The sequence below is a fragment of the Gambusia affinis genome, linkage group LG09 (genome assembly GCF_019740435.1).
Source record: "Gambusia affinis linkage group LG09, SWU_Gaff_1.0, whole genome shotgun sequence".
In the NCBI taxonomy this organism is placed as follows: domain Eukaryota; kingdom Metazoa; phylum Chordata; class Actinopteri; order Cyprinodontiformes; family Poeciliidae; genus Gambusia; species Gambusia affinis.
Window position 1 is genome coordinate 13,936,728 of NC_057876.1, and position 19,567 is coordinate 13,956,294.

The 19,567-nt window shown below is 36.6% G+C and overlaps 1 protein-coding gene across 3 annotated transcripts in view; it reads right to left on the reverse strand.

Annotated features, from left to right (window-relative positions):
• The window catches only part of spock1 (SPARC (osteonectin), cwcv and kazal like domains proteoglycan 1), a 135,342-nt gene that overhangs the window by 25,570 nt on the left and 90,205 nt on the right, over positions 1 to 19,567 (reverse strand). For all 3 annotated transcript variants that reach the window (XM_044127140.1, XM_044127143.1, XM_044127141.1), the window contains 2 exons: positions 16,776 to 16,850; positions 3,311 to 3,425 (listed from right to left, as the gene is read on the reverse strand). In XM_044127140.1, the coding sequence (XP_043983075.1) occupies positions 3,311 to 3,425; positions 16,776 to 16,850 (190 nt within the window). The remainder of the gene's footprint in view (positions 1 to 3,310; positions 3,426 to 16,775; positions 16,851 to 19,567) is intronic.

Genomic DNA, 19,567 nt, shown 5'->3' on the forward strand with positions numbered 1-19,567 from the left:
ATGAATCTGTGTTTGGTAGATATTTGTGAGAATATGCTGAAAAACTGAGATAAATAATGTACAATGCTCAGTCTAAGTATTTGTAATCCCTGAACTTATTTATGTATTTTCTCAAGCAACAACAAAAAAACACAATGTGCTTTCTGTAAATGTAAAGTGCAAGAAAGAGAATACATGGTTTTACTTTTCTCTGATACGTCTATTTGTTTTATTTCAATTCTTCCCACTCCGTGAGTCCCTGCAGAAGAAAAGCATCCCCACAGCCTGATGCTGCTACCACCATGTTTCAGAGGCATGTGCAACATTGGTTTTTAACCACATGTAATATTTGTCTTGTCTCCATTGCGCCCTAAGTGACTCGCAGAAAACTGCAAATTTGGCTTCTTGTGGCTTCTTTGACTTAAGTGGAGTGCAAGACTAATAGTTGTCTCGTCATTAGGTTCTTCCACCTGAGCTGTGGATCTTTGTAGCTCCTGAAGAGTTGACTCAAGTTTTTTGGCTTCTTCCTTGATTGCTCAGAATCAATCAGTTTAGGTCCTTTACTCTGTTTTCACATGATGGATTGAACAGAGCTCTGTGAGCTATTCAAAGCTTAGGATATGGATTTATAACCTCGTTCCACTGTAAACTTCTCTACAATTTTATCCCTGTCCCATCTGGTGTGTTCCTTGGTTCCTTGGTCTGATGCCGTTTGTTCAATAATGTTTTCTATGGGAAGCATTTGAGCCCTTCACAGAACAGCTGTGAAATCTAAAGGCAGCTGGCTTGACTTTTTGTTTTTTAGCAAACACCGAAATAGAAGCACATCACACTTATACATATTTTATTTGTACAAAAAATGTGAAAAATGTGTGCAATTTTATATGCTGATGTGTCATCTTAAATGTACAGTTTGTATTTGTTATGTAATGACATAAGAAAATACTGAAAGACTGGAATTTTTTTTGCAAGACACTAAAAACAGTCCATGATTTAATTTTCTGATCTTCCTGGTTGTTAAACCGCACCTTGCTGATAATGTAAATGACTGTGATGTTAATTTTCTGTTTCTGTTGCAAAAATACTGTAAGCAAATCTGCCTTTTATGTTTGTGTTGACAGCTCCTCAGAAAAGACGAAAATTAATCTGTGCACGGATTTGGGTAGAATTACAAAAGTAAGCAGTGTATGTATGAATGCCTTCAAGCAGTGAATAACATCTAAATAAACATTACACCCGCCACCAGGGTGCAAACCCTCTGTATTGCACAATATCTGCAAATATTTGCAGAACCCAAGTTCAGATTTGTCTTCTGGGAGGACAATAAATATGTGTTATGCTAATTACTACAACTAATTTATCTCATGGAAAAAAATAATATATTTATACATCAAGATTCAGTGAACGATACTATTGGGAAAACACCAATTCCAGATGAATAATCTAACATATTAACCGCCAAATAGGACTTGTAATGAATGTAGCAGAAAGGAAAGGAGTAAGACCAAGATTCTTGGGAACTAATGACTTGGCAAAATCAATTACATTCAATACAGAGAGGGAGAGAAAAAAAATAAATGTGCTCCAATTTCTTTTTTGAGAAAATGCTTGTTGAACTGAGAAATTGAAAATCCTTAAAAATTAACAATGGTTGAAAACGCAAACAAATTGGGTGGTGATGGAGCAAACAGATAGTGTGATTAAAATTAATTGGTACTGTAAGAAGAATATGTATGCACGCATCCGTCAGTGGACTGCATGTGACTGTCAAAAGATTTTAGCACAAAACACAGCTGGATTTCACACTTTTGTGAAAAGACTGTAACCCAGATGTGTTTAAGATAATGAGCTTCAAGTTTTTGCAATACTTCTGAGCAATTTGTCTAACTCCAACTTTTTAGAATATGATGCATCTTCTTAACTAAATTTGCCTTACTTCTACACAAATATTTAATAAAATACAATAAAGAGATTTCATTATGTATGACCCTTTATATTTGGAAAATTTGGAAAGGAGAAGTATATGATCATCATAAATTCAAGTCAACCAAATTTGCTGTTGAAATCACCAAACATGTGACTTCTAAAGTTATATGTTGCACTGTACTTTGTGCAACATAAGATCCGGGCTCAATACAAATGTATGTCACACTTTTCAGATATTTTTTGAAGGATAATTTTGCACTCAATCAAAGATGGGAATGTAATTTCAAAACCTTTTAGGTGAAAACATAATTTTTTTTATACTTACATGGAATTGAAGACAGTCCTAGTCTTAAACAGATTCCTTTTGTTTTTGAATACAGTTACCGCAATAACTTCTGCATATCTTTGACCTCGACTCTTTCCTAGACAGAGACACTAAAGAAACAAAGTATGCATAGTCTCTGTGTTTGTCTACTTACCCAGCCATTCTCTGTTTAACTATTTTTCTTTCCAAGACCTGTCCACTAATGGAGCTGCATGCACAATAAACTATATACCATAGAAACGGGTCCTAGGCCAAGTTTTTTATTTTTTTTGAGTGTTGCTTTCTGCCCGAGATGGAAAATCCCCAGTCAGTCACAATATATGGTCCCTCACTTTATGCCTAGTCCAGCAGAACGAGTCTCATGTTGGTAAATTGGCATCACTCTTTTGAACCATCGTCACAAGCTCGCTCAGTGTGTGGGATTGCTGCATAGTCAGCTTGATGGTCTGTCCACTGTTGCCATGTGCTCTCTAAGGAGAAGAGATTGCTGCAAAATCAGTGACTGTAGGGAACCTACTGAGCTTCTTTGCATTGATATCAACTAAATTTACATTCAGACTGGACTGTGTGTCACTGAATCTATTCTTGCCACAGAGTTTAATATCATTGCCATGAATTTGATTATTTGATCTGATGTATAGTGGATTTCTGTGATTCTTAAACAGTTGCTCCTGATATGAATTAGAACCTTGCAAAGTGACAAAAAATTATGATTTTTTTTAATTTTTTTGTTTTGTGAATTGAGCCTATGAATATGAGGTGATGCCCTTGCCAAAATGTTGACCCAATTTTTCCACCTTGGGGCTATAATAAAGTCATTAAAAACAAAAACAAAACGAAGGTAAAACGAAGTGAAGGTAATTATTATTGTAAATTATATTCAGAAATGTTTATTCTGAAAACACTGGAAAGAAAAAATAAATAAAAGCTCCACAAATCTTTATTGTTCATCAAATCAACATCCAAACATCCAGTGTTCAGTGTTTATAGATAAAACAATTTTTATCATTTGCAGCTAAATGTTCTTAGTATTTTTCTTATGCTGTTTTATATTCACAATGTAGTCCGACTGACTCTTACCTGTGTGAAGGTTGCTTGTTATTAGTGCAGATGGCGGTCTGGAAGTCATGGCTGATGCACACTTTGTGAGGAGGACAGCGAACTCTCAAACACGAATCCTTGGTTGCATCAGGGCCTAACAAGGAACAGCACGGACAAAACTGAACCTCTGAGCTGCAAAAGTAAGTTTGCAAAAAAAAAACAAAAAAACAAAAAACAAAAGAAAATGCAGACCAGGAGGATCAGCACATTGTGGTTCTGGAGTTAAAATTTGATGCAGCGAAACATCAAACTGTTCTCCTGATTTTACAGCTCGTAGACTCTAACCTTCGACTAACTGAAGCAGGCAGAAAAATAATGAGTCAGAGGAAATGGCAAAGAAGAAAAACGATGAAAGGTATGAGGAAAACGCTCTGCTTTCTGTGTTGTGAGCTGCTTAATGAGGGCTATTTTCTCAGAGCGTTAATCTCATTCTGCAAATCAATCTCTAGTGTGACATAAAAGCCACAGCAGGCAAGAACGACTGGCTGGTGTTAAAGATAGCTGTCAAAAGATTAAAACAACTCACTGACTCTGAGAATTGTCTCCAACAGCAAAAATTCCCATACTTTTATTTGACTAAAAATAGATAAAATAAGGCAAAGGAGATGAAAAAATCAAGAGTAAAAGAAAATAAAACAAAAGAAAGTGCCCCAACATTTGCAGGTGAAATGACCACTACTGATCACAGTGATTTTATCAGGAATGTTTAACAGACATGTGTTACAGAAGTGCAAAGGCCTGAATAAAATGTCAATGCTGGTAAAATCAGATCAAAGACAAAGTGAGTTTTAAACTCTGTCCAGGGAGGGCAATCTGAAATGGCTCAATTATATAAAACGCCCAAGTTAAATGAGACCGAGTACAGAGTTTAAAGATCAAAGACCTGTGTTATGTACGAGTCATTACCATCTGGCTCCTAACATCAAGGAATGATACCTGCCTAGACTCCATTAGGGACCTAATGGGTTGTGTTTCAGCTGCTGCTGGTGTCGGATGTGAACATCACCTGGTTTCCAACCTGATCAAACAACCTGCTTATGTTTATTAGAGTCAGACTGGCTAGAAATACAGACTTGAGAGGATTTTGTGCCAATATTTGATCCTATGCTGTAATTTCCTCTCTCACCTTACAGATGACGCCTAGGTTGTCGACATGCTACATCTGAGGCTGCTTTTTTTTTTTTTCCCAACTGTGATGAAAAGGAACCATCAACCCAGTGAAAATGGTTAAGGGGAGACTTTTTTGTGTACATTGATCATAACTGAGCAACACATTTTCTCTCTCTTTACAGTCCACACAAACACGTAAAAGCACATCTGCAAGGCTGTTTGCTCTGTCATAATTCCTTGAAGCATAGAGAAGATAAGTCTGTGGTGCAGAGTGCTTCAATTGCTTGCTGATTTGGACCTGTCCTCACCTCCATCTGTCTAGCACTGGAGAAAACCCATCTCATTTCACTTAGCTGAAAAATGGCATTACTGCTGCGAGGGAATGAGAGCTGAAGACTACTAGGGGACAAAGTGAAAGCAAAAAGATTGAGGAAAAAAGATGAGGCTTGTATGTGGTTAGAGGGGAAGTGGAGGACAAGTCAGGATTACTACTCTCTAGCAAAACTAAAAAAAGAAGCAAAATGGTGCAAGCACTAAAGCAGATTCAGAGGTTTTGAATAGATTTGTTGAGTTTCAGCCGTCTTTTTAGGAATATTATACAAATTCATATTTAATCCAGTTGTTTTTTTTAATCCTGTATCATTGCAGTACAGACAAACAAAAACATAATAAAATGATCTAAACATGGTGTTGTGTCTGCAGATAAAACAACTTAGCAAATAACCTATTTCAAAACAAGATTTTTGTTAACTTACCTGTAACATGCTGTAAATAATTTGCTCTTTGTCCCCTAGTTCAATCTATTCTTTAAGTAATATTAGATTCTTCCAGCGTCTTGAACTTGAATGAAAAAAAAATCCACACCATCAATGTGTCTTGATATTTACGGTAAAATCTAAAACATGAGCAAATTATTAAATCGCTATACAATTTATCCCATTTGTTTATCATCCACAGATCTCACCCGCGGCGCCCCGCACAGCTAACACAGACTAGCGGCAGCAGCTCTGGGACACAAAGTCAAATTTCTTTTAAGTTATGCTTTCTACGCAGCATTTTAATAACAACTGAAGATTACCTGATTAAAATGGGACTTTGTGATTGAAAACACATAACACCCTCACCCCGCTTCATGACATACAAATGCATTTTGTATTAATTCGGCAAACTTTTCTCTGATGTTAACATTTATTTGGTGTTTTGACGTATTAAAGCGGGGCAAAACATAAACAGTTTTTTATATCCATTCTTGCTGGGTCCAGGTTACAATACAGCACAGTCAAGATTAGTTGATAATGTGATTTCAAAAGTGGTCCATCTAAGGAAGCCCAGTCATTTTCATTGACAGGTTAAGTTGGCTGCATTTCCTCTTTGTGAGCTAGCATGTGGCGACAGCAGCCATAGACTGACTCCTTTGCCAGAACCAGACTAAGTATGAGAGGTTATCTGCAGTGACCATAATCGATTAATTTTTGTGTTAATAGAACTTAACTTAAAAGACTGAGCTGAAGGTGAAATGAAATGTTTGAACATCCTTTAGAAGCTATAAAGATCAGTTAAAAAATTTTTTTCATGAAAACTCAAAGTGAAAGAAAATGTAAGGATGAGGCAGAGACAGCACAAGAAAAGAAGAAAGCAGAATAAAAGCATAGATAACTGGAGTCAGTAAGAAAAATTTGCATTAAAAGGCAAAGGAGCGCCAGAAAGGAGATAAATGAAACAGGAAACAGGAGTAAACAGCAGAGCCAATAAAGAAGGAAAGAGAAGGAGAGGAGGTGAATGTGAAAGGATGAGGAAGGCATCAAGGAGGCAGGGAGGAGAAGCAACCAACAGAGAGTTTTATCCATCTATTTAAAGCTTCAGTGAGCAGCACTGGTGGTTAAAGCAGTCGATCAATTGTAATGCAGAAGCACTGCAGCACATGCTGCCACCCCTCCTTCACTCTCCTTAATACGATTCTCTCATCTGCTGTCATTCCCCTCTCATCCTTCTAATCTAAAGCATCGCGTTTTTCTCATCTGCGTGATCAATTGATATGCGCAAGAAATCCGGCTTGTCTTGCTGCATAGAAATTTGCTTTCAAGTGACAAGGACAACTTTGTCTGTAAGCCTCACCTAAATTTTTTTACATTTTCATTGATTTGTGTAAAATCTTCATCTGCTACCCATCAAATTTGATTTGATAACAAGCAACACTAAAAAAAAAAAGCTTCACCATGCTTATTCCCTTCTCACTGATCAACACATGCATGTCTGGTTGACAAAGAAATCGCAATTGAGGCTGGTGTGTCCTTTTTCTTTAATTAGCCTTATCTGATAGGTTCATTTTAAGGACGATTAAGCATATCTGCAATAACAGTCAAACCATTTTCAGATCTGTTGCGTCTTTGATGTGCAAACATAAAGTGCTGTGATTGTGTTGTTGGATCTGAGAACAAATTAATAGATTTTTATTACATACAGGGATCCAAAATAATCAACAACTGATCCATTACTTTTATGAGTACGGTTATATCCGGTACTGCAGGTAGTATTTTCTTTTCCAGTAAACACAACTGCTGGAAACCTATAACTGCCTCTTGGTTCTTAAGATACAAGCACAGGCCAAAATACAATAAAAGTTGTTTGGTAGAACCTCTGCAACAACTATTTAAGTTAAAATATTTAAGAAGCCCCTTCAAAATGCAGCTGTAATCAAAAGCTACACAACTAATAAGAGGAAATAAAAACAAACAACTCATGTTCAAAATAGACAAAAATGTGTTTTTAAAAAAAGTTAATTAAAACAGAGCAAAATACTTTTCATTGCCACCTTTAATTCTTTGGATATGCATAAAATTTTCCAGTGTATAAAGGAGCAGATGAAATGGAAAGCTTTGCAGCCCAAGCAAATGCCCATATATGGCACAAACTAATCATTTTTTTAAAAAAAGGATAAAGAAATCTTCAACTAAGCACTCAAGAATAAAGTTGAACTCTTCAGACAGCAAAAAGTAGAAAAAAAATAGGGAAGTATGGTACTTAAAATTTGAGTTGAGTTCTCAGGTATTGGAGAAAAAGGATTACAGACAAAATTGTGGTTTTACTGCAACTACTCACAAGCAGCATATCAGTGCTACTTTTATTGTATTTATTCGTTTCACCTTTATTTACCAAGAAAAATGTGAATGTCTTTTCAAGGAAAGTCTTGAATAAGTTTGACAACATTGTTAAAATGCATTAAACTAAACCAAATCAGATTTATAATGCAAGTACAAGGGCCAACTTAAGAATGGCAGTTGAACTCTTAAGTTATATAAAACTTTAACTTAAGTGAACCTTGAAGATTATTTTATGACCAAGTGCAAAATAAGGGAACTAGTTGCCAAAAGATTCTGCAGACTCAAAAAAAGAAAAAAAAGAAAAAGGAAAAAAAAAAAGACATGAGCCACTATCACATTTTCCAAGTACCAAAAGTTAAGAGGAGAATAAAATGTGGAACAGTTGGAAGAGTGATGGGAAAATGGAGCTTTTTTCTCCAATACCGGCCTGACTGCCACAGCTTAGCAGAGGAGAAACCTCCAGTTTGACTTTCAAATTAAGAAAACTACACTTTATAGCTCATATAAAATACAATCAGGGGTGAGAGAATTTATGCATGCTCTTAAGTGCTACAGAAAGTATTTGTACAGAAGAGAAATGGCCTTTTTCACACGTGCCACCATCAATGCACCTTGTGCGTGCCAGATAGAGAAACCTGGCAGAGCCTTAGCTGAAGTTAACAAGAGCCAATGACACAAGCAGGTCATTAAAAAGGGGCCGACACATTCTTTACATGAATTTAAGCCGAATGAATTTAAAGAAATGGGTTTAGTTTGCTGAGCTTTTCAGTTTTCACATCAATGAGCCATGCTGTTATGACCTCCAGCCTACTGCTGAATAAGTGTTTGTTGTGCCTCTGAGAGCAGATTGATCCTAATGCTGTTTGGTTTGACTGCAACATGTCTGTTTCACTCTGGAGGGCTCGATAAATACCTCAAGTCTTTGTGATATTTTTGGTTCTCTCCTGTGGCAGTTTATATAGAGACCCAATCCTTCAGAGTATAGGAAGAACACATGTCCACTGTCGCCCCATGCTTGCTTAAGAGGCCGTGCTGTTGTAAAGTGACAAGTTAATGAAATCAGTTTTTTTAGACATGTTTTTACCAAGAGGAATTTTATGACCATCTCACTTTGACTCTATTGTTAGTAAATCACTATTAAATTAGTCTGTGCAGAGCTGGGTCTGGATCTGACTGAAGGATTGGAGATTAACTGAATCCTTCTGAGCTCTGTGATGAAGGGGTGACCTTTTAAAAGGGCAGTATTATGTCAAATTTACTTTTTTGAGTTTGACATCATGCTATGATTTTATTCTCAGATCAAAAATATATCTGGAGTGTTGCCTTGATGCCCATTGGACCAAGCTTTTGATCTTCCACCTCACAGAGCAGTCCTGTCCCACAACGCCCTCATTCAGCTCCTTCAGACTAGCCAGCAGCATGAAGTAAACACCTGGCGGAACTGAACATGTGCTGAGCTCATTATAAGAGCTACTCTGGTAAAAAGGTTGTGAAAGTGTTAGAGAAGGCATGTTGTGATGACGTCCTGAAGGCAGAGTTTCAGAAGGATACGTTTTTAGAGACAGAGGCCCAATTTCACCGTGTTAAAGTTGGAAGTAATTTTTTAAAAGTCATACTTGGTAGAAATATAGCATTTTTACAACAACGAAAAAGTAACAGTTACTTGATTATGATACGAGAATACTGCCCCTTCAAGGGTTCGCCCCACCTATTGCCTACTGAGCTCTGGGGTTAGGCACCCACCCTCAGGCAACCCAAGGATAAGAGAATTATAGAAAATTGATGGATAGATGAATTACATTTGTTTTGAACTGAATTACATAAACAGTAATTGTACATGATCTATATCAATTTGCTCTGCAAAGTGTCTTGATGACATTTTTGAATTGGAACTATATAAATAAACTATGTCGACCCGAAACATTTCAATGACTGTAACAAGATGAGCCCTGTTATCTCTCAGTGGTCATAATGTTAGAGTCTCAAATCGTACGCTGTCAAACTGCTCCCGCACGGCCAAACTACATGACTTTTGCAATTTGACTTTAAGATTCTGTTGCCTTTGCCACGGCATGTCGGATGTACTTTTCACTGTTGTAATAATATTTGCTTTGAACACTCTGCTGTTGCTGTCAACCCAGCTGCCATCTGGCCAGATTTCTTTTTATAATGCTGTGGGGGGAGATCAATATTCGTCTTGGTTGGTAGCTCATGCTTGGAGAAAACAGGAAACGCATAAAAGAAAATACATGTGCTGCCGACATCCAATGCTCTGCTGAGAAAAATAAGATTCATCTGACTGAACAAGAAGACCAAAGATAAAGTCTTCAAGCTAAAGCCCAGTTAAAGTATATGTGTAAATATGTAAGGTTTTAAAAATTTCCAAACATTATTATGTGATGGCATTTCATGCACGTCAGGTTTTTATTCAACATAAACTCTTTTATGCATGGATTATAATTGCTTCACTCTATATCTATATATTAAAAATGTACTTTTCACATGTTACAGTAAAAGCAAATCTCTAGAATAATATGCATTTAAATATGTATGTGACAAATAAATCATGACTTAGTACACGTGAAAACTATGTCATATAAAGAGATAATGAAAATATCACTGTTAAATGAATTAAGCTACATATTTCACAATATTGTTCAGTGTAATGAAAGTATAAACAGCTTGTCCTGTCCATACTCTCTGCATGTTTCTGTCCCATCCATCCATAATTTAGCTTTTTGCTCTTCACCTGTTAGACACCGAAGAATGTGTATTTTAACAATGAACCTTTTACAAGAACAATACTGTTTAAAGCATTCAGCAAAAATGAAATCACAATCAAACTCAAAAATATATTGTACTGACAGATTTAACTCCAATCTGTCAGTACAATTACAGCACACAAAATAAATCTCTTCCACACAAACTGAGGCCCCTTTTAAACTTTCAAATATAAGGTAATTTGAATTCTTTCTTTCTTGAGCTCTGGAAGGAAATCCTCAGCAACATCAGCTAATTCAGGCTTCAGCTATTCCTGCATGTGCCTCAAATCCAAAACCTCTATAATCAGCATATTCCTGTCAATCAGAGACACTTTCACCAGCATCAAACTGATTTGATATTTCCTCCAGTCACACTGTACTTCACCTTTACAATACAAAAAGAAATGTGATAATTATCTGCAAAAATATTGTTTTTGGTACAACAAATTATAAATTACAGTCAAAAAAAATTTTTTTTACTGCAAATACATTTACTGTGGTTGAATTAAATTGAACAGCACTATACCTAAATTGGTGAAAAAGTAACTTAAAGCGTAGCCAGTGGTGCATGATGCTCACTTCAATCAGCAGATTATTATTAATTGCAGTTTCTCCACAAAAAAACAAACAAAAAAACAATACTTAAATATTTTAACAAATGCATAATTTCGTAACTGCAAGTTAATGGTTTCTGTAGTTATTTTTTTTATCTGTTAAGTTGTCATACTGTGGAAATACTTGCAAGGTATTCCTGAGGTGTTGAGGATTTATGGTTGATTTCTGACAATTTGTGTTTGAAAAAATAATTTAGAGAATTTTTCCAATAGGGAAACCAGGAGTACGTCTCCAGAGGAGACAGTTTGAGTAATCAACAGTCTGACAATACCGTACTTTACAAGGATGACAAACACATGGAAATTTTTAAATATCTGAAGAAGACGTGACAATTTAAATGTGAAGACTGCTCAAAATAGTTCTGTGAAAAACAAAGGCTCAAAATATGTCCTGCTAAAATCTTCCTCGAAAAGAGTCCAAATTTACACATACAGTTTACACAGTTTTAAAGTCTGTCACACCGTTATTTACAGCATGGAGTGGCTTCTTCATGAGCCAATGTGCACATTATAAAAAAAAAAAATAAACATTTTAATTTTTATGACGAGGACCTGTTCTGGTTGTCTAATAGCTGTTCATATGTGCAAGTATACCTTCCCACACACACCCACATGCTTAAAAGGGTTAGTTCAGTGGCTATGGCAGAGACCTAATTTGAAAACCAAAAAAAAGGTATGGTACTAAATACAAGTTAATCCTATTTCTATCATTTATCATTTAGATAAATATGAAAGAGTGAGAAAAGTTGAGTGTGCAGGGTTGCAAACAGGAATGGATCTAGTATGAATTGCAGCAAGATTAGAACCAAAAGGTTTTCTGTATGCATTGGTTTTCAATGTGAAGCACATTAAAATGTCCTCAACAAAAAAGTTCCTGGCTAATGTCACCTAGCAGAGCAAATTTGCTACTTTCTGCACAATCTAACTGGTACAAGCTTTCCACATGTGTTCCTGGCAAATGAGCACATTATACTTGTGAGAAACAATGTACTTTCACAATTACAGCCAGAAGTCAATTAGCCCCCTAATTATTGTTTTCTTCTTTTTAACTTTTCTCTAGCCATGCTATCACTTAAAAAAGTAACAATATGATGGGGAATAACGTTCTCTCTGCTCTTCTATTCTGCACAGATACCAGGATGACACAAAGTAATTTGATACCAAAGATAGTCAGAGAGGTTAAAGAGCCAACAAGCCCTGTCAGAGTAGATATTGAGCTCAAATTAGTTGATGCCAAGCTGGAAACGGGTCTTATGTTCTGTGTTGACCCCACTGAACTATTGCTCTCCACTGTTCGCCCTCTGTGCTGTTTTTCTTAATGGCAACCAAACAAGTCAGAGATTAAATAAACAAAAGCTTTGACAACCATCCCCAAAGGACAAATTCTGAACTGTTATTAGAAAAATGAACTTTGCTTTCAGGCTCTGATAAACTAATTAAAAAGGTGTTTCTTCTTTTACCTGGGGGCTACTGAGGAAGCCCAGACGGAGGACAAGGCAGGCATAAGACAAACAGATCAAGAGGAGATTAAAATCCACTTCACTCCTCGATTTGTGAGTGCTCCTCAGGGTCTGGCTGTTTGGCCCAAGAATGGCACCAAGGCGAGGGATGTCAGAGACAAATGATGGAGGGATGAAAGCACAGACAGAGCCTCTGGGAGGATGCAGTGAAGAAAGAGATTCACCATCCAGAAAATTAATTATTGAAACCATCAGCAAATCATATTATTGTGGTTGTAACTGAGGAATGGGGAAGATAAACAGGCTGTTCCATTTTGAATGTCAGGGAAGAAACCACAGTGGCTTAGGGCAGAAAAATATCTGGAGGGAGACACTATTGACTCTCGGTTATAAGCAGAATATTCATCACTGCCACACAACCAATATGCACACACAGCTGCACATCCATGGTTTATTGTGTGAATTGCTGAAAGAGGAGCCTTTGTGGATCTCCTGCTTGCAGCGGACCAATTTTAATAGGACACCATGTCAGCAATAATCAAGAGGTCTTTGAAGACAGCTTCAAAGCAAAAGAGCAAAGATGCATTTAAGGACAACACGCCTGGCAGAGGACACTCGTTTTAGGTGCTCGTCGGTAATTGTCACGGTTTAAACAAAGGTAACCTGTGTTGCCTGAAGTGGGTTGGCAATTTCTGTCATCATAGTGAAGAAGAGAGTAAGTACAAATAAAACAGGAAATGCATGAAATAGGGTTGCCTAGGTAGAAACATATACACACACAGATAACAGCGGGGTAATGCAGACGGCAAGGTGGTCACAGCGTGTATGGGCAGAAAGTAGAAAGGGTTTAATTTTGAGACACATTGCTGCCAGCCAACCTGAACACTGAATAACATTATTTCTCCAGGAATGTGTTTCCCTTTCATTTGTTTCTGATAAGTTTAAGAGCTCAAAAAGAAATTTTGTTTGAGCAAAGGTAAATGTTTAAGTCTGGTGAGACTACGTTATCGCCCTCGAGTCACAAATGAATGCAAAGAAACTTCTGGCAACCACTTTTTAATGCAGAAGGTAAACAGTAGGGATATACTGGCTTTAGGAGACATGATGGAAACAGTGTTGAATAAAAAAAATAAAATAAATTAAATAAGTATGTCTTTGTCCAACACACACAAGTTTAACATTTTTCTGCTTCTAACAAAAATAATTAATGATTGCTCACATTGGGAAGCTTACAAAAATATATTTGAAAGCTATTCTTTTATCCTGTTATCATATAATTATTGGTATAAATATTTCTCAACTTTCCCTGCTTTTTTTAGAATCTTTTTTAATCAATTTTCTTTGCTTCCATTTGTCTTCTAATTAACTTTTAAACTGACCTTATATTAAAGTAGCTGAAAGAAGAGGAATAACGGCCATGTTATTTTTAACAGCGTGTTAACAGCCACAAGTAAAAAGGGGAGCTGCTGTACAACAAATGAAGGTTTTTCTTTTTAATTACCCTGAAAAATTTTCACCCTCTTCTCACACTCTTGCACAATGTCTGTCAAAATGCCCAAGGCCTTTTACTAACCACGCTTTGTCGCTTGGCAAACAATTTGTGTCGGTTCAACCTTTAGTCAGTTTCCAGGCGGGCTGCAGGCCACAAACATGAATCTTTAAAGCTCACAGATCTTGACTTTTGCCTCATCCTCCAGTGTAAGATATAATTAAAAGTTTTTACACTTTGTGGCAGTCATTAATTACGCATGTGTCCTTATGGATGTGTCAAACCCCACACCACATTTCTCTCCAATCTAAAAGTACATTAATGCAATTTTCATCTCATTTATACATGTTAAAGCAGTATTATACTGCAGGTTAAAAACTCAAAAAATGCATATTTCAGTTACAACAGTAGTGTTTGTAAGAACACATAGGGCATATGTAATTTAATATTGTCAGACAAAAAAAACTAAATTGTCAGACAAGTTGATAGATATGCTTCTCTTCTAGCCTTGCAATTATATTAAAACAAATCTTGAAAAACACAGGGCTGTGTGTGACAAATATGTCCTATCTGAAAAAAACTTTACGTGCAACAAATTATTGTGCTGATGTCCCAGGTGTCTGTTGATTTAAATTAGTTTTAATTTAGTGCATTATATGATATCCAACATATTTAAAGGCATCAGTGCTTAAGTTAATGTTTATTTCAAAGGCTTCAGTTTAGCAGGAGTGTATCCAAGACATTTATAAAGAGGGCTAAATGGGAACTATTTAGCCCTGTTGTTTGTGGAATGAACAAGTTGATTTTGAGATCAACTTTGAGAATAAGCTTCAATTAATTCTGATTAATTGAAGCCATTTTTTTAATAAGAAAGTTACTCATCAGGGAGTAATCTGACATGTCTGTCAAAACCTTACAGTACAAAGTCTTTTTCTTTATGCGTTTGTCTTTATTTAGATAAAGAAAGGCACTTAACACAGTTTTACATTACAATTTATAATAGTGAAAATGGCTGTTGTGTTATGTGTGGCAACCTGATGTAAGATGGTATGCCCATGTTGCCTGACCTTATATTAAGGCGACGCAAACATTGGGAATTTAACATAAAGCTGATAAACTTTGTTACCAGGATGGTTTTAATATACCTTCTAAATAACTGCTGTGAGTGGGTTTAGAGTTATTACCATTTATTTAGTAATTCAGTCTCTGTGAGTACTTCCAAATATGCAAAATTGTCTCCCAGTTGGTTGCTTGATGGAATACTAATAGGCTAATTAAACTTTATTAAAGAGGAGGAGAATCATTTCATCCTAGCACACTAAGACACAGATAATAACCCCACTTCTGCACATTGGCACTTACACAGATGTGGTCTCAAGCATAGCTTTTTAAAAATATGCCCTATGATCCTGTTGTATATTGCTAAGAGCATTGTTTCTTTCTTCAAAACGGATTTTAATACCTGCTCGAACACAATGCTTGTGCATTATTCAGTTTTTATTTTTAGGAGGCTTACGTGACAGACTCTACTTTACACATGTCAATTTAAACCACTGTTAAACAGTAAACAGAGGTAGTAAATTAATCATTGGTTAAAGTATGGTAAATTAGGAAATTACTATTATGAAATTATCTGGCAACAGAAACAAAATGTACAAACTGCCTCTCCAAAAAAAGTCATGCACTAAATTTAACAAAGCTAATAGGTGAGATCATTCCATGGGATAATCATTGTATGCATGATTATGTTTTATTTCACAACATTGATGTGTTCACCAATTTAATGTTGGTGGACACATCCTGCGGACATGAAAAAAATGACATTGTAAGGATGTCTAAGGATCGAAAGAGGCTGCTACGTCTGACAAATCATCAAAAACTGATTGGATAGAGGGGAGTCATCATCTTAGAGGTGGTGATATGATTGGAAGAAAAAATTGAATCAACAGCAGAACTCATAGCTACGTTCAGTCATGAAAGTAAGAGCATTTCCATACACACAATGAGAAGAGAGGTCAAAGGTTTGTACTGAACAATTGTACAACTGTTACAAAAATCACTGATGAGTGACTATAAGAGTAAAGTCTGCTGCAATTTGCAGAAGAGTATAATAATTGCATTAAAAGAAGTTGCTGATGAGTCCAAAGCGGAGGGCAGGTGACAGAACCATCATGCATGTTATCTACTTTATAAGTCTTCGAGGCCATGTTGTAATCTGAGATCAAAGTAGTGGGTTCTGGTTTGAGTTTTGTAACATTAAGCAAGCAAAGCTTTTTTTTTTTTTTTTTCAGGAGAGTTCTAAACTCTGGGGCGTCACTGAACAGAACAGCTTATTTCCTTTTAGCTTCTTCTCAGTATGGGAAACAATCAGCAGATCCTGATCATAGGACCTCATAAACCTGCTAGGAACAACTGGGTGCAGAAGCCCCCTAATACAGTGTGGTGTTTGTTTTTGACACAAAGTCAAAGAAATAATCTTAAATTGCACTCCAAAATAAACTGCAAGCAAGAGCAGTTGCATCACGTGTGGAAACTTGGGGTATTTTTTACAGAAGTCAGGCAGCAGCATTTTGAATGACTTACAATTGCTGTAGTGAGATTTTGCTAAGACCTGTGTAAAGTGTGTTGCAATAATCCAATCATGATGGAAGAAAAACATGAGTAATTATTTCCAGTTCAATATGTCTGATAATGAACTCTAGCTTGGGAGTATTTTTTTCATATGATAAAAACAAAAACGAACCAGAGACATGACGTATATCCAAAGTAGCATCCGTAGAATGCAAAATGGCATTGTACAGATATTAAATTCACATATACAGGTATTAGGTTTTTTATGTACAAGCTTTGGACAAAACAAAATGTAGGAATCCCCACAGAAGTTGAAAGGAATGTGGCCCAAACTCACCGTTCTGTCCAGTCTTTTTGGCAGAGTGGGTTTGAATTCCTTCCTCTCTGATTCTGCCAGGTTCAGCCACTCGCTCTTTACAAAACAGTAAATACAAGCAATTAGTTTAAGTTCTCCATGCATATCTCAATGTAATGTTGCAAACAATGTTTAAAATAGAAATGAAAACTAAAACCACTGAAATATTTGCATCAGACCCATGAACTAAAACAAACAACATTTGGTGCAGTCTCTCTTTAAAGTATAATACCCCTCTGCTGTCCTAGTATGTCTCTCATAAGCAAACAGTTGTCGGATTCAACACATTTCACTGAAAGCTTTAAAACATAAACCACTAGTTAAAACGTAAATGTAACTTTTATCAGCTGACAAGTTGCATGCTGCTCACAAAACACCCTAAAAGAGCCTGTGAAAGAGGCAGAGCTGATGACAGTGATCTCAATAATGACCCACTTTCTCAGATTTTCCAACAGGTTGCATCAGTGACAGTAATATTACAGAGAAGCCCAAAGATAGGTGTCAGGCTAAGTGGCTCAGAATATATCAGTGGCTTAAACAATGGTGAAATGAGCTGTTCCATTTGTAGACTGTAAGTTGCTATGCCTGTTAATAGCTGAAGACATTGTTTGAAAGAGTTATCCCACATAAAAAGCAATTGATCTAAAATTCAGAATTTTAAGAAAGTGAAGAAAAGCATCCAAAAAAAATTTTCCCACTAGGTTTTCTGGCATGCAACAAAGATACAACATTTTGGTAATCCTAACTAATCCAAAAAAAAATGAATAAATAAATAAAAAAATAAGGGAAATTTGCTGTGATTTAACTTCAGACAGAGGGAAAAAAAACATCATGTGTCTTTATTTGCTGCAAGTAAACTTCTGGTGTCAAGTGAATGCTAGTGCTGGAAAGAGACACAATTTTATGTTTTACCAGAAGTGTCTTGATTTAAAGGTGAATGGAAAATTGAAGGCCATAGAAAAGGCATGCTTCTGAAAAAAGATATATATATATTTTTTTTAACCAATCACATCACTTCATAGTATAGATTAAGTTCTCAGAAACATTCCTTAGAGATTTTAGTCTATATTGGCATAACAGCATGACGATACACATTGGTCAGCTGCACATCCAGTACAGAAGAGTCAACTGAAGAAATATCCTAATCCTACAGTTATCCCAAACAAAATGAAGTATCACACAAAGCAATGTGATCCTGTGTCTAACATGGGGCAAAAAAAGCCAAAAACTTCGTGGATAACTAGAAAATGATAAATTATGAGAACATTAGCCAGCAAACTAAACCAAAAACTATATAAAACAAAATAATCGTAAGCAAGAGGATTGAACATGTTAGCCAAGTCTTGAATATCAGATAGAGAGATGATGCACTGTGACAGGGACTAATCCACCGTCCTCACTTTCTCACTATTTCAAAATACTGCATAGGCATTAGCTAGTAGCTAGTAGGAGTCTTAGGAAAGAAATAGTCAGTAGGCTATGACATTAAGAGCCAGAAATGATTAGCTCTCTGAACTCATCCATCTACTGGTATTTATTAGCAAGAGTAGTCCTGACAATGGACTGAATAAAAAGAGCAGAAAAAAGTGTCTGTGAAGCAAAAAGTTCATCCAACTTTTGCCAATATGGCCTCCTTTCATTACCATCCACTCTTTTTTTCTCTCCTCCTCACCAGGCAGAACTCTTTTCTCCTCATTACTGGATGACTCTCTTATCTCTGAGTTACCCTCTCTAGAGGGAATCTTTCTCAAGTGCTCTCTGTGGGCTTTGTGTCTATATATCTTTATATCTCCCTCTGCCTTCCTCCCATGGGACACTCCTCTGATGCCACTGTCGCTTTCTCAAGCCTGCATTTAGCCCACGGGTTCTTGCTAGGATCGCAAACAACCAACGTGTGCTCGCCTACCTGCGAAGTTTATTTATCCTAATGTGCCATGATCATCAGAGTTTACATTGACTATGGAGAAGAAGATAAGATTCAACACATATACTTCTCTCATTTCTGAGATCTGTTGTTGGGTGTAAATCTCACAGAAAACAGCTTGTTCAGCACTGTTCACACACTGCAGTTTATTGATTTGACAGTTTATTTTGTCGTGCGCTTGCTTCGGACCTGTCTTTGTAAATTGAAGGTGCAGGACAGTAACAATTCACTGTGCTCACCGGGGTCCTGGGAGCCAACAGTTACCCTTTCCTGTCTCTTTGTTTAGCTGATATTCCTCGGTGAAGCATTCTCCTATTTCCCATTACTGCTCCTTGGATATTTAATGCCTTTCTTGATAACCCCGTATCAGTTTATTAGATAAACTAAATCTTTGATGGGGCATTTTTTTTCCTTTCCTCTCCAGGTATTATTTACAGCCTGTTCTGCAAGGGTCTGCATGCTTGAGTGGTTAATTAACTTCTGAATGTTGGATATCACTGTAGCAAGTACGCGTAGGTTTCAGAAGATAATCCTGTTTATGTGCTCAGACTCAACGTTGTAAGTACTCACCCCTCTGAAAAAGCAAGATAAGGCTGAGCTAAGGGTCACAGATATCGAGTCACTCTTTATGATGCGGCCAACGAGCCATTAAAATCAGAGCAGCAAACAATGTTTTAAAGAACGCCTGGAGAGAGACAGAGAGTTGTGAACCCTCACCACATTACTCCGAAATGAGATATTTATTTGCACACTATTTCAAGCAGACCTGAGGTGCTCAAGGCCTTTTTGGAGTCCTCGCTGTCTCTTTTCTTATCTTGCTAATTCTCCCAACTTCTAAAGGGGAGATCAA